This window comes from Chlorocebus sabaeus, chromosome 13 (genome assembly GCF_047675955.1).
Source record: "Chlorocebus sabaeus isolate Y175 chromosome 13, mChlSab1.0.hap1, whole genome shotgun sequence".
NCBI classification, from domain to species: Eukaryota; Metazoa; Chordata; class Mammalia; order Primates; family Cercopithecidae; genus Chlorocebus; species Chlorocebus sabaeus.
The window spans coordinates 12,089,523-12,113,154 of record NC_132916.1 but is presented as its reverse complement, the minus strand read 5'-3'; the positions used below and the strand labels follow the sequence as shown (position 1 = coordinate 12,113,154).

The window sequence follows — 23,632 nt, the reverse complement described above, 5'->3', positions numbered from 1 at the left end:
CTTGGGAGGCTGAGGTGGGAGGACCACTTGATCCTGAGAGGCTGAGGCTGCAGTAAGCCATGATTGCACCACTGCACTCTAGCCCTGGGTGACAGAGCATCACCTTGTCTCAACAAAACAAAACAAAACAAAACAAAAAAACAAAAAAAAAACCACACACACAATCACCTCCAAAGACGATGCATTCAAATAATGCTTTTCTTTGGAACCATGGATGGGCTGCTTCAGTAAATCTCTCTGTGGTCGGCTGTTATTAAACACCAATATTACATCTTTCAAAAGATACTGCAGAAGAATCATTGACAACATTCATCTCCTCTAATTTTTCTCCCCAGGGGTGTCAAGACTTTCAGAAACGTAAAAATAGCAGACGTCAAAGAGCAATTTGCCTGGCATATAGATACTAAAGAAATAATTCTTGGCTGGGTGCGGTGGCTCACGCTTGTAATCCCAGCACTTTGGGAGGCCAAGGTGGGCTGATCACAAGGTCAGGAGTTCGAGACCAGTCTGATTCAGAGACAATGAAACTCCATCTCTACTAAAAATACAAAAATTAGCTGGGTATGGTGGCAGGTGCCTGTAATCCCTGCTATTTGGGAGGCAGGAGAATCACTTGAACCTGGGAGGCAGAGGTTGCAGTGAGCTGCAGTGAGCTGAGATCTCCAGCCTGGGCGACAGAGCTAGACTCCGGTCTCAAAAAATAATAATTGTTGAGATATGTTATCTTGTAACTATGAAAGCATTCCTTTGGTATTCTTTATTATTTTATTATGTATCTCATTCTGCTCATTTTATTGTTTTTCTAAGATGGTTTTTTTCTTGGTATTTAAGTAAGTGTATTGTCCCCAAGGGTCCAAATGTGGAAGGTGCCTGCTTAGAGGTTTCTGTGAGAGACAGACATGAATTGGAGCTGGAAGTTAGTCCTTTCTTCTTCTGGAAGGCAGAATGTCACTTATGTAGTTGAAAGGAAAACCTCATGGCCGGACGTGATGGCTCACGCCAGTAACCTAGCACGTTGGGAGGCTGAGGAGGGCGGATCATGAGGTCAGGAGATAGAGATCATCCTGGCTAACACAGTGAAACCCCATCTCTACTAAAAATACAAAAAATTAGCTGGGCATGGTGGCAGGCACCTGTAGTCCTGGCTACTCAGGAGGCTGAGGCAGGAGAATGGCGTGAACCCGGGAGGCAGAGCTTGCAGTGAGCTGAGATCGCATCACTGCATTCCAGCCTGGGCGACAGAGCGAGACTCCGTGTCAAAAAAAAGAAAAAGGAAAACCTCACATATGTCTGTTTCAGAGCTAACACTCAAGACTTTTTTGCTAAAAGTAAAGTTTGTGTGTTAACATGATGAGGTATTTGGTAGACTCAATGAAAAGGTCACATGGATTACTTTGTTTTTTTTTCTTCAGCTAAAGCCAATTCAAATACTTTCAAATCCACTGTCTACATACAATCAGCAACTATGGCTGACATGTGTTGTTGAGTTGGATCAATCAAAAGGTATGGAGCTTAACATTTTGGGATGATTTTTCTTTGTATGAAGAAACATCGTATTTTAGATGTTGACTTCAGAATATTTGGACAAGTGCTCAAAGATAGATGTATGAGGATGTCCATTATTATTATAGCAACAAATTGGAAACCCCTTAAATGTCTTCCTGTGGGAGAGAAAGTTACGACAGATACACGTCCTCCGTAGAGTCCTGGTCAGCTTAGCTCAGTGGCTGCCTGGTGTCGGTGCTACAGCTGCCAGCCTTTTCCAGTGAGGATCTGGGAGAGGATTAAGACCTGATGCCCTAAAGTAATGGTTCTGGCCCCCCAGGGACACTTGCCAATGTCTTGAGACAATTTTGTCACAAATGGAGAGGAGGAGCGAGTGCTCCTGGCATCTCGTGGGGAGAGGGCAGAGATGCCGACACCTCCCGCCCACTTCCACAACAAGGAATTATCTGGCCCAAAATGTCAGTGATGCAGAGGCTGAGAAACCCTCCCCTAATGCATCCATTGTTCAGGATGAGTTAGCTTCTGTCAATCTACAGTGGCACTAGCTTTATATCATCCTGGGGAGAATGGAGAAGAGACCCAAATCATTTTCTGTTCTGTGGTTCACATGAGACACTCTGGTTGAGAAAGGATTTGAAAAGATAACCCCATGACCACAGTAAATGAAGTGAAACAAACACGTATTACAAAAAAATTATCCCCTCTTTGTACCATTTCAGAAAGCAAAAAATTCAAATTACTAGGTATTCGTATATCTATAAAATGGTCTGGAAGGATAGACATAAAATATGAATTGTGATTATCTCTACGTGGTGAAATTCTTAGTATTTAATCCGTCTTTATATTTTGTTATGATTTTTTAAATGAGAATATAATTGGAAAAACCTATAATTAGAAGAAATCAGAAATCTGTTTCTATTTTTGGTATAGAATTTGGTAAGTTAAAAATGTATGTGAGAAATTAAAAATACAAGTTCATTAACCATCCGTTTTTTTGTGTGTGAAGTGGAAGTGAAACTGATGGATCTGAAGTGCAGGTTTTGACATAGACCCCCTGGGTCTTGGGTTGGAATCTAATGGAAAGGCTTTGTTTGCTGGGCAATTAAGAGATTTTCAAATGTACTGAGGCCAGTGTGGCCTAAGGACCTTACGGGCTTTCTGTGTTTTCCTGGCTCCAAGGTCATTACAGAGCCCGGAAGGCACCTTTGTAGGTGTGATGTGCCTGGCATGGTCTCTAACACTGAATTTTTTTCTTTTGTAGAAACTTCTATTAAGACAAGCTTTCCCATGACTGTTAAAGTTGATGGTGTAGCTCAAGATGGAACCACGATGTACATTCATAACAAAGTTCACAACCGGACAAGGACCCTCACATGTGCAGGGGTGAGTGTGTGGCGCGAGCCCTACAGTCAGTCCTCAGGCTGCGTACACATTTAATTGTAGAAGATAGCATGGTAAGAGGCTTTGAGAAATTGTTCTTAAGTGAGAAAAATGGAGTCGTAGCAAAGATGGCATGAGAAAACTTACTTAATTTTATAGTTGGATACCCTTGAAAATTCTTACAAACGTACACATGCACTCACACATCCATAGTGCGTGCACACGTGACTGCCAGCCAGCCTGAGCATACAAGGTACTTGTTTTTACTGTGTGTGTGACCTGCTGCCCAGTGTGTCCCTAATGAATGTTATGGGCTGCCACCTTAACAAACGTCTGCCACCGGCTGTGGTCACTCGTTTTTTGTTTAGTTTTGTTTTGTTTAGAGACAGGCTTTTGCTCTATCACCCAGACTCTGGAGTGCAGTGGCACAATCACAGCTCACTGCAGTCTCAAACTTCTGGGCCCAAGCAGTTCACCTGCCTTAACTTCCCAAGTAGCTGGGACTACAAGCATGTGCCACCAGGCCTAATTTTCCTGGTAACTCTTGACTGAGGCTTTGGGTTGTTCCCAGCCACGTGATGCATGCCCTGATCTGACTGTGTGAAGCTGAGTACCTGGGCCTCTTGGGGGTCAGGGGCCTACCTTTTTGAGCATCTGCTTCAGAGTACAGTGTGGCTGAGGCATAGGAAACCTGGGGTCCAGAGTGGGGAACGAGTCCTCACATTTGATTTCATTGGCACTGTATTCTGTTCTGAGTCCAGAGAATCAGAACCAGATCCCTGCTATATAGCAAGGAGTCCACCTCAGACAGCACAGGTTATTGGCAGCGTGGAGAACTTGGAGAGCATCAAAACAGGGCAATGCATTTTCTTATAGGATTAGAAAAGTAATGTCAGAAGCCGCATGGCAAGTAGTTTCTCTGGTAGGTGTCATGCCAAGTACCATCCACTCACTGTCTCATTCGATCCTCACAGCAGGTCCATGAAGTAGAAACTACTATTAGAGCCTGTTTTGTAGAAGAAGAAACTGAGGCTTAGAGAGGTCTAAATCATCGCCCAAGGTAACACAGATACTAAGTGCAGTGCCTAGGATTTAAACCTGTGCCCTTTTATTCTGAAGCTTGTGGCCTTAACCACCATGCATACTGCCCAGTTACTAGTGATACGTATACTGGCCCTGTTTTTCCTAGCAAGAAAGAATTCAAGGACTGGGCCCGGTGGCTCATGCGTATAATCCCAGCACTTTGGGAGGCCAAGGTGGGAGAATCATGTGGGACTGGCCTCTCATTCTGCATCCAGGGACTGAGTCAGCTTCCAAAGTGTATTTTCCCCATCTATAAAGTTGGGATCAAGCCTTCCTGCCTGCCCTAGGAAAGCAGTAAAGATCAAGGTGAATAACATGTGTGAGTGTGCCTTATGTGTGCAGCATGAGGCATCCCTTCATCCCCCATTGAGGCCTGTGTGCAGGAGGGGTGTGATCAGTACTGCTGAAGGGATAACAGGTGTGAGTGTCAGACAGGACCATGGCCCAAGAAGCTGCTCTCTTCCCATACAAGGGCCTGGCGGCCACTCCCACCTGAAGAGCTTGATGACACCCACCTTGTTGTGCTGCCTCTCCAGATTGAGGCTCAATGGACCATTAGTCAGGGGTTGCTTATTTGGAGCTGGTGAGACCCATCATCCTGGTTTGCCTGCACTGAGTGGTTTCTCAGCACCCAGGACTTCCTGTTTTAAAATTGGGACAAGTGGGTTGCCCTACCTAAAGCCTTTGCTTCAAGCAGGGCCAGGCTGCCAGGGTACTGGCTGGCCTCCACTTGCTTCTTGGATGTGGCCACCGTGCTGTGCACCTTGAGAATGGCCCTTCAGTGCATCTTCATGGTTTCCTCCCTCTTCATTGTTGGCCCTACCTCAGTTTATACTGTATCACCCCTTAGGAATGTCTTGCCTCTGTTCCCTGTCTACTCAGTTCTCTCTCTAACCCTACAAGGAACATTGCCCTGGCTTTAAAAAACATGGAATTTTGGCCGGGCGCGGTGGCTCAAGCCTGTAATCCCAGCACTTTGGGAGGCCGAGACGGGCGGATCACGAGGTCAGGAGATCAAGACCATCCTGGCTAACCCGGTGAAACCCCGTCTCTAGTAAAAAATACAAAAAAATAGCCAGGCGAGGTGGCGAGCGTCTGTAGTCCCAGCTACTCCGGAGGCTGAGGCAGGAGAATGACATGAACCTGGGAGGCGGAGCTTGCAGTGAGCCGAGATCCGGCCACTGCACTCCAGCCTGGGCGACAGAGCGAGACTCCGTCTCAACAACAACAAAAAAAAAATAGAATTTTTACATTACAGAGATATTTAGCACCCTCTTATATACTTTTTTTTTTTTTCTTAAACACAGTCTTGCTATGTTGCCCAGGCTGGCTTTGAACTCCTGGGCTCAAGCAATCCTCCTGCTTCAGCCTCCCAAGTAGCTAGGATGACAGATGTGCACCGCCGTGCCTGACTTGCTTTTTTTTTTTTTTTTTTTTTGCTGTAAAGAAAAGCCATTGTCTGACGTAGGTAGCAAGGCCTTCCACACCTTGCAGGTGAGAAAGCTGTGGTACCATCACATGATTTTCAGAGGTACATCATAGTCAGCAGCAGAACCGTGGTTTGAACTTGGGATGCCAGAATCTTTGGTGTAGTTTTTTTAAACTCATAAGTATATGCAGCCTGAGATATAGCTCTTTTGTTAATTAAAACATCCCTGAAAAGTGAGACAAATTCTTGAACTCGCAAGACATGTTTGTCTACCCAGCAAAAATGTCTTTACAAATTTTAATCCATCCCTTCCTGCATAGTCCTTAGCCACCCCTGCCTCTGCACCTCATCCTGTGACCCGACTGCCGGAGGGGAAAGGTGAATTTAGTTTTGCCGAGAAGGTGGACCACACACTTGCCCAGAGGGCAGGCAGCAGATTCTAATGAGAGCTGATCAGGTGGAAAGGAAGCCTTGGCTTCCCTTTCCAATGTGATGAAAATAGCAGATGACCTGTGCTTCTGGCATAGGAGAGTGGGAGGTGGGTGCCTTTAGCCCCTTTGCAGGGCAGCCCCTCCTTGCGGAGCACTGTGGGCTTCGGTGCAGGCCCAGGGCTGCCAGTGGGCTGAAGTGTTTTGTGAGTTGAGATGGTGACCTTGGTGCTGCCTTCAGCCCCCTGCACTCTCCGCTTCTCTCTGCTTTCTCCCCGTTCCCTTAGGTGAGCACCCCACCGTGTTACCCAACTCCATTCCTCGTCCTCCTCCCTGACAGTTGTCCTCTTGTCTTTTTGTTTGTTTTTGAGATGGAGTTTTGCTCTTGTTGCCCAGGCTGGAGTGCAATGGTATGATCTTGGCCCACTGCAACCTCCGCCTCTCAGGTTCAAGGGATTCTCCTGCCTCAGCCTCCTGAGTTGCTAGGATTACAGACGCCCACCACCACACCCGGCTGATTTTTGGTACTTTTAGTAGAGATGGGATTTCACTCTGTTGGCCAGGCTGGCCTTGAACTCCTAGCCTCAAGTGATCGGCCTGCTTTGGCCTCCCAAAGTGCTGGGATTACAGGCATGAGCCACCATGCCTGGCCACCCTCTTGTCTTTTTAAGGCTGCTGTATAAAACCCACACCTGTTTTCTTACCTGACCTCAGACATTCGAGGCTTGACCAGTCATTGGAGTGATGCACTATTAGAAAGCCAGAGAACCACCCATTTGCTCTGGGCAGCAGCAGGATGGTGGAGAGCGACATTCCGAAAGGGAGGGCCGGGGCCGAGCTTGCTAGGGAGGAGTGGCCGGCTCTGTGTGCGTGGCCAGTGGGTGCACCTCTGTAGCCCTGCATGAGGGTTTGTCCTCCCTGCCACTCCGGAAGGGGATAACAAAGCAGAGGAGACCTGGCTTTTAATTCTAAAGGACAAAAGGAAGGAGCTCTTGACAACAGTGGAGCACACATATCTGCACATTCGCACTTGCTGCTGTGCACACAGCCTTTGCTTTGACTCGGAGTGGAGGGTGGAGGGTGCAGGATGGAGAGGAAAGAGGGCTGCGTGTACAGAGTGACAGGTTAAAAGGAGAGAGAAAAATACGTAATTCATTCTGTTTATTACTACAACAGTTGCAAAATTGGGCCAGGGAGGACAAATTAGGTCGCGGCGTCCGCGTTGACGTGTCTTAGCTTACGTTTCCCCCGTGTTCTAGTGTTACATATTTATGGAAATGTCAGGCTTGCATTGCACTGTTAACTTTCTTACACAGTGACTTATTTTCAGTCATCCAAAGTAGAAAAGATTCTAATTGGTGTAAATCATATATTATGTTTCCGAAAATACCATTTGGTTCATTCTTTCTAGGAACTGTTTGGCTGGCATCTGACTTTCTCTGGGCTTTTGGAGAGTTCCATGGAGACGATGAGTTCTGCTCATCTGCTGAAATGTGTTACTTCATGGGTTATTTGGTGGGAACGTGAGTCTTGCTTTCTTTAAAGGCAAATCTTCCTGTGTATTTGCAGAAATGTGCAGAGATTATTGTGGCTCACCTTGGCTACCTGAATTACACTCAGTATACGGTGACAGTGGGATTTGAACATCTGAAGCTCCCCATCAAGGGAATGAACTTCACAGTAAGTATACCAGCTGACTGCACGTTTCTATGGCTCATGTTCTGGTTCCCATTCTTTTGCTCAATGATTGAAATACATCTCAACATCTAAATAATGTTAATTTGGAAAGTGGAGGACATGTAAAATTTTTAAAAATTATAGGAAAACTACAGTTTCTTAAGTTTATGGAACCAAGAATAGCTTCAATAGCATAGAGACAAGGCAAACCTTAGGTGTCTTGAGATTTAGAAAAGAGAGTGTATAGTGTGTTCAGCTGCAAGGTAATGAAGGGGTTAGCAGGTAGACCCTCCTGCAGACGCAGCACCCCCTTCTCCGGCCCCTGTGAGTGGTTGTCAGTCTCTGCCTGAACTGCTGGTGAATGGGAGGGCACTATTCTAATTGTTAGACTGTCCTTTCTTGTGTCCAGCTGAAATCTCCCCTTTCCACTCATTAGGAGTCAGTAGAACCAGCGTAGTGACGAGGAGTGGGGATTTGGACTGGACGGTGAGCTGGGTTCTCGCCCTACCTCCATCATTGACCATGTGATTTTGTTGAGCCTCAGTTTTCTTATGTGTAAAATAGCTGCCTCATAGAGCTGTGAATATTAAATGGAGATACTAATGATACTAATGGATACCTTCAAAAAAAAAAAAAAAAACAGCTTTATCAAAGTAGAAAGTTTGCCTTTTTAGTGAAAGCATACATTCAGTGGTTGTTTGTTTGTTTGTTTTGAGATGGAGTCTCACTCTGTCACCAGGCTGGAGTGCAGTGGCTGCGATCTTGGCTCACTGCAACCTCCACCTCCCGGGTTCAAGCAGTTCTCCTGCCTCAGCTTCCCAAGTAGCTGGGATTACAAATGTGCGCCACCATGCCCAGCTAATTTTTGTATTTTTAGTAGAGATGGAGTTTCACCATGTTGGCCAGGACGGTCTCGATCTCCTGACCTGGTGATCTGCCCGCCTTGGCCTTCCAAAGGCTGGGATCACAGGCATGAGCCACTGCGCCCGGCCCATTCAGTGATTTTTAGCACAGTCACAGAGTTGTCCAGTCATTCTGGTTCCAGAACATTTTCATTGCCTCTTAAAGAAACCTGTTAGTAGTCATTTCCCATTCCCTCCCCACAGTCCTTGGCAATCACTAACGTTCTCTCTGTCCCCATGGATTTGCCTGGTCTGGACATTTCATGTGAATGGAATCACGCAACGTGTGGTCTTTGGTGACTGGCCGCTTTCACTTAGTGAAAGCAGTGATGTCTCAAGGTCCATCCAGGTTGTCGCGGGCTCAGTACTTCACTCCTTCGTTTTGCTGGATGATATTTTGTTGTATTGCTAGACCACATTTTGTTGATCCGTTCATCAGTTGACAGGCATTTGGGTTGTTTCCTGTTTTTTGGCTGTTGTGAATAATGCTGTTGTGAACTACACAAAATGAGTTTTCTCCTCTGTCTACCCTATAGCCCTTTGAAGGCTGCCGTCTCCTCCCCTCTGAAATTGTTCTTTTCTTTCACACTGTGCTGGGGATGTGACCTCTGCACCCCTCTGGCTCCAGGTTTCCTTCCTGAAGCTGCCCCAGTCACCCGGCTGCAGCGGCAGGTGTTCCTGATGTGGAAGGAGCAGGTGGCCCTGGGCTGTGCTAGTGGGACACCTGAGCTGGCTCTCTCTCACTAGTGGCCTCTTCCTTTCGGCCCTTTGCCTCAGCCAGCCTTTCCAGATCTTTTGGATCTGAATCTGGTGTCTGGTCTTTGCAGTCTGAGTGATCTTCTGGATCTTTGTCCTCAGAGAATCTGATTAGTATTCTGCTTGTGTCCTCTGGTTCATGGTGCCGGGGGGAATCCCAGATGGGGTCTGAGGCAGGTGCACTGAGCTTAGGCATACTTTGATGTAGTCCTTTGCTAACCATCTGTGCTTTAGACTTCACTATTTCAGAATCATTCTGATTCAACAGTGCAGACAAACAAGGGATCTCTCCCTTCCATCATCATCTTTATTAGAACATCATCTCCTACAAGCCTTTTATGGTTCTCAGCACCTTTCTCCAGAGGCTGTAGTTCATCCTGACCCTATTCCATGGGTGTGGGCCACTGTTTTATTTGCCTTTGTGGGTTTTGTCCTTCCATCTTTTGTATCTGTTTATTTCCTCTTAAAGTTGTTCCTGAAGAATTTGGTACATATCTTAGGTAAACTAGGTACATGCCATTCTGCCATTGCTGATGGAAGGCAAGTGATACAATATTGTTGTGGGGCTCAAAAAGGAATGGGTTCAAAAGACGTTACCGTGGGAACCACTCACCTTGAATTACAGCACAGCCAGAGCTTCATTTCTGGTGGCACTCTTCAGCATCTGGAAAGACAATCCTTAAGACCCTTGGGGATTTGTTAGGGATGTCACCGAAGATTTTTCTGCGTTTTTTTTTTTTTTTTTTTTGAGACGGAGTCTCGCTCTGTCACCCAGGCTGGAGCGCAGTGGCCGGATCTCAGCTCACTGCAAGCTCCGCCTCCCGGGTTCACGCCATTCTCCTGCCTCAGCCTCCCAAGTAGCTGGGACTACAGATGCCCGCTACCTCGCCCGGCTAGTTTTTGTTTTTGTATTTTTTTAGTAGAGACGGGGTTTCACCGTGTTAGCCAGGGTGGTCTCGATCTCCTGACCTCGTGATCCGCCCATCTTGGCCTCCCAAAGTGCTGGGATTACAGGCTTGAGCCACCGCGCCCGGCCTTTTCTGCGTTTTTGTACATTTCATTTCCCCAGCAGCCAGCATAGTGCCCAGCGGCTGCTAGGCTTAATAGATATGTATTGGTTGAATGAAAGAACAGCAATACAGCACCTTACAAATTCAGAAATTCACGTGGCAACAGACTTCTGAAATTATGTTCATCCTCGCTATAAACCAAAGATTAGAGAGTTCAAGATTGAATGCCTTTTTTTTTTTTTTTTTTTTTTTTTTGAGACAGAGTCTCGCTCTGTCACGCAGGCTGGAGTGCAGTGGCATGATCTTGGCTCACTACAACCTCCGCCTCCCGGGTTCACGCCATTTTCCTGCCTCAGCCTCCCAAGTAGCTGGGACTACAGGCGCCTGCCACCACGCCCAGCTAATTGTTTGTATTTTTAGTAGAGACGGGGTTTCACCGTGTTAGCCAGGATGGTCTCAATCTGCTGACCTCGTGATCCGCCCGTCTCGGCCTCCCAAAGCGCTGGGATTACAGTTGTGAGCCACCGTGCCCGACCATGAATGCCTTTTTTTAACCAATCAATCTTCATAGTTTGGGCTGGGAGCAGTAGCTTATGCCTGTAATCCCAGCACTTTGGAAACTCGATGCAGGAGGCTTGCTTGAGCCCAGGAGTTGGAGACCAGCCTGGACAACATAATGAAATCCCATCTTTGTTTTTTTGTTTTTGAGACGGAGTCTTACTGTGTCTCCCAGGCTGGAGTGCAGTGGCGCGATCTCAGCTCGCTGTAACCTCTGCCTTCCAGGTTCAGGCAGTTCTCCTGCCTTAGCTGTAATCCCTAGTAGGTGGGATTACAGCTACTAATAGCTGTAATAGTTCACCATGCCCTGCTAATTTTCATGTATTTAGTACAGATGGGGATTTACCACTTTGACCAGGCTGGTTTCAAACTCCTGACCTCAGGTGATCGGCCTAGCTGAGACCACATCTCTAAACAAAATGTTAAAAGTTAGCCATGCATAGTGGTGCATACCTGTAGTCCCAGCTGCTAGGGAGGCTTACGTAGGAGGATCACTTGAACCTAGGAGTTTGAGGCTGCAGCAAACTGTAATCACACCACCCTGGGTGACAGAGTGAGACCCTGTCTCACAAAAAAAAACAGTGCAAATATTAAAAACAACAAATGAGATAACATGGTGGGCGAAATGCTAGGACACAAGTTTTCTCATACACATGAATGGGGGTGTAAACTGATTTAACTTTTGGGGTAATTTAGCAGCGTATAAAAGCCTCTACTTGCATGTTCTTTTTGACTTAGTAATTCTAATTCTAGAAATTTATACTAAGGAAGTAGAAACATATACAGTGGTTTATGTTCAAACCTATTCTTCAGAGTAAGAAGTTGGGAGCAATCTGTATTTCAGCAGTAGATTTCTGGTTAAACAATTAGTTCTGTAGCTACTAAAATAGTAAGTTAATAGGATAGCTAGCACAAACTATATATTGATTTAAGAAAACAAAAGCGCATGAATTAGAAGTGTTTCTGTTATAGAAAACTAGATGTCTAGAAGGCTGTCTCTGGGTGGTGGGATTAATGTTTAATTTCTTCTGTGTTTTCCTTTATTTACCGTGATGAATGTTTATTATTTTTATTACCCGAAAAGAAAATTATTTGAAAACAAAACAAAAACTCCTGAGGCAACTAATATTTGAAGGGGGAAGTCCTGGGCATGTGCCAGAATCCATCCCAGAACCTCAGGTGCTGGTGGGCCCTGCGTGCTGTTTCTTCTGGTGTGACTCAGTATCCTCAGAGAATCTGATCATCAGCGTTACGCTGGCAGCTTGTATAGAGATGCACTAAGAAATTAGAGAACTGTATGCAAAGTGTTTCTATGTCTTTTATAAAGTTGTTGTTGAAGACATTGTGTTGTGAACTTTAAACCTCCAAAATTTTTTCCACATTATTATTTTTTAGAGCAATTTTAGGTTCACAGCAAAATTGAGAGGAAGGTACAGAGTTCCTAAATGCTGTCTCCTCCCACACATGCACAACCTCCCCCATTGTCAACATCTCGCACCAGAGTGGTACGTTTGTTACAGTTAATGAACCCACATTGACACACCACCCAGAGCCCACAGTGTACATAGGGGTTCCCTCTTGGTGTTGTACATTCTGTAAGATCCACTATTTGTAGTACCATAGAGGTTCATTTCAGTACCCTGAAAATCCTTTGTACTCCACCTATTCATCCCTCCCTCCTCAGACCCCTGGCAGCCACCTGTCTTTTTACTGTTTCTATGGTTTTGCTTTGTTTATTTATTTATTTTCTTGAGACAGTCTGTTGCCCAGGCTGGAGTGCAGTGGTGAGATCTTGGCTCACTGCATCCTCCGCCTCCCAGGTTCAAGTGATGCTCATGCCTTAGTCTCCCGGGTAGCTGGGATTACAGGTGCATACCACTACGCCCAGCTAATTTTTGTATTTTTAGTAGAGACAGGGTTTTGCCATGTTGGCCAGGCTGGTCTCGAACTCCTGACCTCAGGTGATCCGCCCGCCTCGGCCTCCCAAAGTGCTGGGATTACAGGCGTGAGCCACTGCGCCAGGCCATGGTTTTGCTTTTTCCAGAATGTCATCTCGTTGGAATCATATAGTGTGTAATTTTTTCAGATTGACTTCTTTCACTAAGTGATATGCATTTTAAGTTTTTTCCATGGCTTGATTGCTCATTTCATCATGGAATAATTTCATTGTCTGGATGTACTGCAGCTTGTTTGTCCATTGGCTGAAGGACAGCATCTTCATTGCTTTTATGTTTTGACAGTTATGAACATAGCTACTATAAACATCTGTATACTGATTTTTCTGTGCACACAAGTTCTCAACTTCGTTTTTGTTGTTGTTTTTTTGAAACGGAGTTTCATTCTTGTTGCCCAGGCTGGAGTGCAATGGCACTCAGCTCACTGCAACCTCTGCCTCCTGGGTTCCAGCGATTCTCCTGCCTCAGCCTCCCAAGTAGCTGGGATTACAGGCACCCGCCACCGTGCCTGGATAATTTTTGTATTTTTCGTAGAGACGAGGTTTCACCATGTTGGCCAGGCTGGTCTCGAACTCCTGACTTCAGGTGATCCAGCCTCTAAAGGTGCTGGGATTACAGGCGTGTGCCACCTTGCCTGGCCCCTATGTTTTCAATTTCTTTGGGTAAGTACCAAAAAGAAAAAACAGAATTTCTTTTGCTATTTGTTATAATGCCTTTTATTAGAGAGTGAAAGCCATGGGATGCATTACATTTTTCTCTTGGTCCTGGCTGTCAGAAATTTCAGAAATCAGTTTTTTGCTGAATTGTACTAATTACTAACATCCTGGTATGGATTTCTGGTATAATTATCTGCATTCTTTCTTCACTATTTTGCCTTTTAAAACACTTTAAAAATTATTTGTATCTAATCTGGCTTTTTATTATAAGCTGCCTTCATTTCTTTTTGGAAGTAAACAAGTTATAATAAGTAGACACTAATGGTATTTTAGTGATGTTACTACACACCCACCAGAATGGCAGAAATAAGACAGAATATGCCGAAGCTGGCAAGGATGTGGGGCAGACGGAGCCCTTGCCCCTGCTGGGGAGCATGTAAACTGATACAGCAGAAATGCGTATGTATATTGACCAAAAGACATGCATTTAGATATTCACAGCAGCACAGTTCTTAATAGCCAAACTGTAAACTGTATACTAGCAGCAAAATGAGTACATAAATTCTGCTATATTTGCATTATGGAATACTATACAGCAAGGAGAATGAACTTTCACAGTTTCATGTAATGTCATGGAGGACTTTCTGAAGCATAACGTTGAATGAAATAAGCCAAATACAAAACAGTACAGAGCATACGATTCCATTTATATAAATTAGAAAAACAGGCGAAACTAACTGATGCTGTTCAATCAGGGGTAGTGTACCTCTTGGGTAGGTTAGTGGCTGGAAGGGAGCATCAAGGGAGGGGCTTCTGGGGTGCTGGCGATGTTCTGTATCCTGGTCAGAGTACCATTTACACAGGTGTGTTCAATTTGTGACGTTCATTGAACTGTAATTTAGGTTACCTGTCCAATTCTTTTTTCTTTTCTTTTCTTTTTTTTTTTGAGACGGAATCTCGCTCTGTCCCCAGGCTGGAATGCAGTGCCGCAATCTTGGCTCACTGCAAGCTCCGCCTCCCGGGTTCACGCCATTCTCCTACCTCAGCCTCCCAAGTAGCTGGGACTACAGGTTCCCGCCACCGTGCCCAACTAATTTTTTGTATTTTTAGTAGAGATGGGGTTTCACTGTGTTAGCCAGGATGGTCTCGATCTCCTGACCTTGTGATCTGCCCGCCTCAGCCTCCCAAAGTGCAGGTGTGAGCCACCGCGCCCGCCCGATACCTGTCCAATTCTTAATACACATTACCTTCAGTAGGAACTTAATGGTATACGGTGTGCCTGACAAATTGGAGCTGCTGCCAGTGTGGCCGCACATTTCTTGAGACAGCTCTTGCTGCTTCAGCAGTACCACATATGTGGCTGGCCATACTGACGCAGTTAACCTTTGAGAGTTTCTGTTGCTTTTGTTTGGCATTTCCTTGGGAAATCTTTGGCCTTTGGAGTTCTGAGTTCTGCGTTGCTGGAATCGGGGCTCCATTTCACCGAGCCTGGTGGTGCACTTGGCTCTGATAAAAGAGCACCAGGACCACACGGACACCTTCCCCTGGTGCCACTGTTTGTTTCACTAACCAGCTCTTCCTTGTTGATGACAATCAAATTCAGGGTAAAAATGACCCTGGTTGCTTCCTGTATTAGTCTGTTTTCATACTGCTGACAAAGACATACTCAAGACTGGGAAGAAAAAGGGGTTTAATTGGACGTAGAGTTCCACATGGCTGTGGAGGCCTCAGAATCATGGCGGGAGGCGAAAGACTCTTTTTACATGGCAGCACCAAGAGAAAATGAGGAAGAAGCAAAAGTGGAAACCCCTGATAAATCAATCAGATCTCATGAGACTTATTCACTATCACGAGAATAACACGAGAAAGGCTGGCCCCCATGATTTAATGACCTCCCCCGGGTCCCTCCCACAACACATGGGAATTCTGGGAGATACAATTCAAGTTGAGATTTGGGTGGGGGCACGGCTAAACCGTATCACTTCCCTAATGTACTGAGAGAAAATTGTCACCATGCACCCAGCGTGTTCAGATGAGGCTCTGTTTTCAGTGGAAGGTGTCTGTGCTGAGCAGATGTCTAGATGGTCGATGGCCCTTTCCTGCCTGAGCCTGTCGTGTGGGCTGTGTCTTCCATCTGGCACTGTTGTCGATGCCGTCTCCCTTTAACTCAAGAAGCTGATTTCTCTCTCCTTTTGTTCTCAACCCCATTTTCCATGAACATTTGGTTCACTGGTTTCTACTTAAATGTTTATGTTTTTGAAGTAGAATGGTGTCTTAGTCTATGCTGCTGTAACTGTACACCACACACCGGGTAATTTATAAATAATAGAGATGTATTCCTTACGGTTGTGGAGGGCTAGGAAGTCCAGGATCCAGGCACTGGTAGGTTTGGTGTCTGGTGAGGGCTGTTCTCTGCTTCCAGGACGGTGCCTTGTTGCTGCATCCTCTGGAAAGACACATTCTGTGCCCTCAGGGGAAGGGATGGAAGGACAAAGGGGGCCTCAGCTGGCGCCCCCCCTTTTTTGAGACAGGGTTTTACTCTGTCACCCAATCTAGAGTGCAGTGGCACGATCACATCTCGGTGCAATATCAACCTCCCAGGCTCAAGCGATCCTTCCACCCCAGTCTCCTGAGTAGCTGGAACCAGACAGGCACACACCACCATGCCTGGCTTGGATTTAAAAATTTTTTTTTTTTTTTCTAGAGACAAGGTCTCACTGTGTTGCCCAGGCTCGAACTCCTGGGCTCAAGCAGTCCTCCCACCTCAGCCTCCAAAAGTGTTGGGATTACAGGTATGAGCCACTGCACCGCACCCCTCTATCCCTTTTATAAGGTGCAAAGCCATTCATGAGGGCAGAGTCCTTATGACATAATCACTTTCCCAAATTGTACACCTCACAGTACCACCATAATGGGGACTAAGTTTAAACATGAATTTTGGAGGGACAAATTCAAACTGTAGCAAGTGATGATCCTTCTCTTTATCCCTTTTGTTATCAGCTCTTACTCTTTGGAATACGTCGTGTCCACACCCATTGCCACGTTCGGGCCATGAGACCACTCACTAGGTCTCACTGGTACTTGTGGGATGATGCTTACCTCCTGTGTATTTTAAAAAGGTGGTGTCATCGGCCATGCTCTGCATATGCAGTGACCTTTGACACCTCAAAAATCACTTGTACTCACTTTTTTGTTCTCTCTTCCTGAGATTTTGCAGGCACCTTCTCTGGGCACGTCACATGCGTCATCCTCAGCACCCTGGGTCCTCTTGGTTACTCTGGGCATTTTTTCCCCTGATTGTTTTTCCAGCCGACTTTTGAGTGACACTCTGTGGCCAGCTGTTCACGTCTCATTTCCTCCATTTTCCTCTAAGCCATGACCTTTGACTGGGGCGTGAGATGGAAACAGCAGCTCACGTTCTGGAGTCCTTTAGGCTGTTACTTGGGGCCGCCCTCCGGTTTTCCAGGGAAACTGAGAGGAGAGCGCCAGGCCATACTTTCCTGAGTGTTGCCCGGCTTCTTGGATTTGTGCTTACTATACTGTCTTGAGTGCCGCCTGGCTTCTCAGACCTGCGCTTGCTACATCGTTCTCATTTCCAGCCCCCTAGTATTCCTGGACAGTGCATTTCATGTTTTGTTTTGTTTTGTTTTGTTTGTCGCCCAGGCTGGAGTGCAGTGGCGCTATCTTGGTTCACTGCAAGCTCCGCCTCCCGGGTTCACGCCATTCTCCTGCCTCAGCCTCCCGAGTAGCTGGGACTACAGGCGACTGCCACTGCGCCTGGCTAATTTTTTGTATTTTTAGTAGAGACAGGGTTTCACCGTGTTAGCCAAGATGGTCTCGATCTCCTGACCTCGTGATCCGCCCACCTTGGCCTCCCAAAGTACTGGGATTACAGGCGTGAGCCACCGTGCCTGGCCATTTCATGTTGTTTTAAAACATGGGCACCCAGGCTGTGAATCTGAAGCCGGGCCCCCAGCCCGGGCACTTTGCTTGGTGCTGCACAGGTAACTGTGACATGTCCCTCACCGTGTCTGTTTCTGTGGCTGTCCATTCAGAGGACTCTGAGGATGTGAGGAAACATTTGTTCTGCGCCAAAGAGCCAGTCAGCTCCTGGAGGCATTTTACTGGTCACATTTTTGTTAAAATCACTTATTTCGTGCTGCATGGGATTTGACATCACCCGTGCTTGCGCGGAGGAGAAGGTTGTGCTCAGCAGATGTGGATGGATGGAGGCGCGCACGGGAGATGTAATCGGGGAGGAGTGGCCCAGGGTATGGTGTGGGCACTTGTTCCAAAGGTAACTTCATGGCATCACAGGGCAAGTTCTGGCTCTGAAAGGACAAAGACAGCAGCTTTGTGACACCAAAGGGACCTTGACGTCAGAGCTTGAGTACCAAGTGACAGTGCTTCAGATTTCAAAGGGAATGTCTAAGCTGGGGTATTTTCTGGGAACTGTACTTTTTATTTCACTTATTTTACATTTTAATTTCAAAAATGTATTTGGAGGTTTAAAAATAAACACAACGAACAAAACCCCCAAACCCAGTTCCCTAGAGTTGGGTCCACACAGTGGACCTGACAGTGCCCACGGGACGGGACGGGATGACCTGTGCTTGGACACCTGTGCGGCGCTGGCTGGGCTTGCTCCCTGTGGACCTTCTGGCCCCAGCTCACGGGATCCAGCGCACCTGGAGGCCGCTGTGTGTCATGGAGGGGCCAAGGCCCTACTCTCGGGGCTTCCTGCAGTTTGCTTGGGAAGACACAGCCTTTCAAGCCCTTGGCACAAATGCATGTCGGATTGAGCTGTCAGCTGGGCTGGCCCAGGAGGAGCACGCAGGTGATTCTGCTTGGCTGCTTGGCCTCCCAGAGAGTCAGCATATGTGAAAACGGCTTTTCCCGGAACCAGGAGGATGGGGACGCATGACAGTAGGAAGGAAGCCCGGATGGAGTACGATGAAGGCGCCACCTGCCTCCTGCCTCCTGCAGGGCACGTAGTAGGCTTGGTGTGCAGGGTCTCGTTTGAAAGCTGGACCAAAGTGTGCTCTCTCATTAGCTCACATTTTAGAACTAAAATGCATGTTTTAGATTAGCTACATTTATTGAATAAAGCATTGTTTTCTAGTGTTAATTTTTTTGTTTTTGTTTTTGAGGTGGAGTTTTGCTCTTTTGCCCAGGCTGGAATGTGATGCAATCTCGGCTCATTGCAACCACTGCCTCCTGGGTTCAAGCGATTCTCCTGCCTCTAGAGTACCTGGGATTACAGACATGCAACACCGTGTCTCTGTTTTTAGTAGAGATGGGGTTTCACCATGTTGGTCAGGCTGGTCTCGAACTCCTGACCTCAGGTGATCCGTCTGCCTCAGCCTCCCAAAGTGCTGGGATTATAGGCGTGAGCCACCATGCCCAGCCTAGTGTTAATTTTTTTTTTTTCTTTTTTTTTTAAAATTTATTTATTATTATTAAACTTCAAGTTGTAGGGTACATGTGCACAACATGCAGGTTTGCTACATATGTATACTTGTGCCATGTTGGTGTGCTGCACCCATCAACTCGTCATTTACATCAGGTATAACTCCCAATGCAATCCCTCCCCCCTCCCCCCTCCCCATGATAGGCCCCGGTGTGTGATGTTCCCCTTCCCGAGTCCAAGTGATCTCATTGTTCAGTTCCCACCTACGAGTGAGAACATGCGGTGTTTGGTTTTCTGTTCTTGTGATAGTTTGCTAAGAATGATGGTTTCCAGCTGCATCCATGTCCCTACAAAGGACACAAACTCATCCTTTTTTATGGCTGCATAGTATTCCATGGTGTATATGTGCCACATTTTCTTAATCCAATCTGTCACTGATGGACATTTGGGTTGATTCCAAGTCTTTGCTATTGTGAATAGTGCTGCAATAAACATACGTGTGCATGTGTCCTTATAGCAGCATAATTTATAATCCTTTGGGTATATACCCAGTAATGGGATGGCTGGGTCATATGGTACATCTAGTTCTAGATCCTTGAGGAATCGCCATACTGTTTTCCATAATGGTTGAACTAGTTTACAATCCCACCAACAGTGTAAAAGTGTTCCTATTTCTCCACATCCTCTCCAGCACCTGTTGTTTCCTGACTTTTGAATGATCGCCATTCTAACTGGTGTGAGATGGTATCTCATTGTGGTTTTGATTTGCATTTCTCTGATGGCCAGTGATGATGAGCATTTTTTCATGTGTCTGTTGGCTGTATGAATGTCTTCTTTTGAGAAATGTCTGTTCATATCCTTTGCCCACTTTTGGATGGGGTTGTTTGTTTTTTTCTTGTAAATTTGTTTGAGTTCTTTGTAGGTTCTGGATATTAGCCCTTTGTCAGATGAGTAGATTGCAAAAATTTTCTCCCATTCTGTAGGTTGCCTGCTCACTCTGATGGTAGTTTCTTTTGCTGTGCAGAAGCTCTTTAGTTTGATGAGATCCCATTTGTCAATTTTGGCTTTTGCTGCCGTTGCTTTTGGTGTTTTAGACATGAAGTCTTTGCCCATGCCTATGTCCTGAATGGTACTACCTAGGTTTTCCTCTAGGATTTTTATGGTATTAGGTCTAACATTTAAGTCTCTAATCCATCTTGAATTAATTTTCGTATAAGGAGTAAGGAAAGGATCCAGTTTCAGCTTTCTACTTATGGCTAGCCAGTTTTCCCAGCACCATTTATTAAATAGGGAATCCTTTCCCCATTTCTTGTTTCTCTCAGGTTTGTCAAAGATCAGATAGCTGTAGATGTGTGGTATTATTTCTGAGGACTCTGTTCTGTTCCATTGGTCTATATCTCTGTTTTGGTACCAGTACCATGCTGTTTTGGTTACTGTAGCCTTGTAGTATAGTTTGAAGTCAGGTAGCGTGATGCCTCCAGCTTTGTTCTTTTGACTTAGGATTGTCTTGGAGATGCGGGCTCTTTTTTGGTTCCATATGAACTTCAAAGCAGTTTTTTCCAATTCTGTGAAGAAGCTCATTGGTAGCTTGATGGGGATGGCATTGAATCTATAAATTACCTTGGGCAGTATGGCCATTTTCACGATATTGATTCTTCCTATCCATGAGCATGGTATGTTCTTCCATTTGTTTGTGTCCTCTTTGATTTCACTGAGCAGTGGTTTGTAGTTCTCCTTGAAGAGGTCCTTTACATCCCTTGTAAGTTGGATTCCTAGGTATTTTATTCTCTTTGAAGCAATTGTGAATGGAAGTTCATTCCTGATTTGGCTCTCTGTTTGACTGTCACTGGTGTATAAGAATGCTTGCGATTTTTGCACATTAATTTTGTATCCTGAGACTTTGCTGAAGTTGCTGATCAGCTTAAGGAGATTTTGGGCTGAGACAATGGGGTTTTCTAAATATACAATCATGTCGTCTGCAAACAGGGACAATTTGACTTCTTCTTTTCCTAACTGAATCCCCTTGATTTCTTTCTCTTGCCTGATTGCCCTAGCCAGAACTTCCAACACTATGTTGAATAGGAGTGGTGAGAGAGGGCATCCCTGTCTTGTGCCAGTTTTCAAAGGGAATTTTTCCAGTTTTTGCCCATTCAGTATGATATTGGCTGTGGGTTTGTCATAAATAGCTCTTATTATTTTGAGGTACGTTCCATCAATACCGAATTTATTGAGCGTTTTTAGCATGAAGGGCTGTTGAATTTTGTCAAAAGCCTTTTCTGCATCTATTGAGATAATCATGTGGTTCTTGTCTTTGGTTCTGTTTATATGCTGGATTATGTTTATTGATTTGCGAATGTTGAACCAGCCTTGCATCCCAGGGATGAAGCCCACTTGATCATGGTGGATAAGCTTTTTGATGTGCTGCTGAATCCGGTTTGCCAGTATTTTATTGAGGATTTTTGCATCGATGTTCATCAGGGATATTGGTCTAAAATTCTCTTTTTTTGTTGTGTCTCTGCCAGGCTTTGGTATCAGGATGATGTTGGCCTCATAAAATGAGTTAGGGAGGATTCCCTCTTTTTCTATTGATTGGAATAGTTTCAGAAGGAATGGTACCAGCTCCTCCTTGTACCTCTGGTAGAATTCAGCTGTGAATCCATCTGGTCCTGGACTTTTTTTGGTTGGTAGGCTATTAATTATTACCTCAATTTCAGAGCCTACTATTGGTCTATTCAGGGATTCAACTTCTTCCTGGTTTAGTCTTGGAAGAGTGTAAGTGTCCAGGAAATTATCCATTTCTTCTAGATTTTCCAGTTTATTTGCGTAGAGGTGTTTATAGTATTCTCTGATGGTAGTTTGTATTTCTGTGGGGTCGGTGGTGATATCCCCTTTATCATTTTTAATTGCGTCGATTTGATTCTTTTTTCTTCTTTATTAGTCTTGCTAGTGGTCTGTCAATTTTGTTGATCTTTTCAAAAAACCAACTCCTGGATTCATTGATTTTTTGGAGGGTTTTTTGTGTCTCTATCTCCTTCAGTTCTGCTCTGATCTTAGTTATTTCTTGCCTTCTGCTAGCTTTCGAATGTGTTTGCTCTTGCTTCTCTAGTTCTTTTAATTGCGATGTTAGAGTGTCAATTTTAGATCTTTCCTGCTTTCTCTTGTGGGCATTTAGTGCTATAAATTTCCCTCTACACACTGCTTTAAATGTGTCCCAGAGATTCTGGTATGTTGTATCTTTGTTCTCATTGGTTTCAAAGAACATCTTTATTTCTGCCTTCATTTCGTTATGTACCCAGTAGTCATTCAGGAGCAGGTTGTTCAGTTTCCATGTAGTTGAGCGGTTTTGATTGAGTTTCTTAGTCCTGAGTTCTAATTTGATTGCACTGTGGTCTGAGAGACAGTTTGTTATAATTTTTGTTCTTGTACATTTGCTGAGGAGTGCTTTACTTCCAATTACGTGGTCAATTTTGGAGTAAGTACGATGTGGTGCTGAGAAGAATGTATATTCTGTTGATTTGGGGTGGAGAGTTCTATAGATGTCTATTAGGTCTGCTTGCTGCAGAGATGAGTTCAATTCCTGGATATCCTTGTTAACTTTCTGTCTCGTTGATCTGTCTAATGTTGACAGTGGAGTGTTGAAGTCTCCCATTATTATTGTATGGGAGTCTAAGTCTCTTTGTAAGTCTCTAAGGACTTGCTTTATGAATCTGGGTGCTCCTGTATTGGGTGCATATATATTTAGGATAGTTAGCTCTTCCTGTTGAATTGATCCCTTTACCATTATGTAATGGCCTTCTTTGTCTCTTTTGATCTTTGATGGTTTAAAGTCTGTTTTATCAGAGACTAGTATTGCAACCCCCGCTTTTTTGTGTTCTCCATTTGCTTGGTAAATCTTCCTCCATCCCTTTATTTTGAGCCTATGTATGTCTCTGCGTGTGAGATGGGTCTCCTGAATACAGCAGACTGATGGGTCTTGACTCTTTATCCAGTTTGCCAGTCTGTGTCTTTTAATTGGAGCATTTAGTCCATTTACATTTAAGGTTAAGATTGTTATGTGTGAACTTGATCCTGCCATTATGATATTAACTGGTTATTTTGCTCGTTAGTTGATGCAGTTTCTTCCTAGCCTTGATGGTCTTTACATTTTGGCATGTTTGTGCAATGGCTGGTACCAGTTGTTCCTTTCCATGTTTAGTGCTTCCTTCAGGGTCTCTTGTAAGGCAGGCCTAGTGGTGACAAAATCTCTAAGCATTTGCTTATCTGTAAAGGATTTTATTTCTCCTTCACTTATGAAACTTAGTTTGGCTGGATATAAAATTCTGGGTTTAAAATTCTTTTCTTTAAGAATGTTGAATATTGGCCCCCACTCTCTTCTGGCTTGAAGAGTTTCTGCCGAGAGATCTGCTGTTAGTCTGATGGGCTTCCCTTTGTGGGTAACCCGACCTTTCTCTCTGGCTGCCCTTAAGATTTTTTCCTTCATTTCAACTTTGGTGAATCTGGCAATTATGTGTCTTGGAGTTGCTCTTCTCGAGGAGTATCTTTGTGGCGTTCTCTGTATTTCCTGGATTTGAATGTTGGCCTGCCCTACTAGGTTGGGGAAGTTCTCCTGGATGATATCCTGAAGAGTGTTTTCCAACTTGGTTCCATTTTCCCCCTCACTTTCAGGCACCCCAATCAGACGTAGATTTGGTCTTTTTACATAATCCCATACTTCTTGCAGGCTTTGTTCATTTCTTTTTCTTCTTTTTTCTTTTGGTTTCTCTTCTCGCTTCATTTCATTCATTTGATCCTCCATCGCTGACATTCTTTCTTCCAGTTGATCGAGACGGTTACTGAAGCTTGTGCATTTGTCACGTATTTCTCGTGCCATGGTTTTCGTCTC

At 45.0% G+C, this 23,632-nt stretch overlaps 1 protein-coding gene across 2 annotated transcripts in view; it reads left to right on the top strand.

Annotated features, from left to right (window-relative positions):
- The window catches only part of TMEM181 (transmembrane protein 181), a 115,043-nt gene that overhangs the window by 52,279 nt on the left and 39,132 nt on the right, over window positions 1-23,632 (top strand). For both annotated transcript variants that reach the window (XM_008007707.3, XM_038001156.2), the window contains exons 4-6: window positions 1,413-1,503; window positions 2,768-2,889; window positions 7,396-7,506. In XM_008007707.3, coding sequence (XP_008005898.2) covers window positions 1,413-1,503; window positions 2,768-2,889; window positions 7,396-7,506 — 324 coding nt within the window. The remainder of the gene's footprint in view (window positions 1-1,412; window positions 1,504-2,767; window positions 2,890-7,395; window positions 7,507-23,632) is intronic.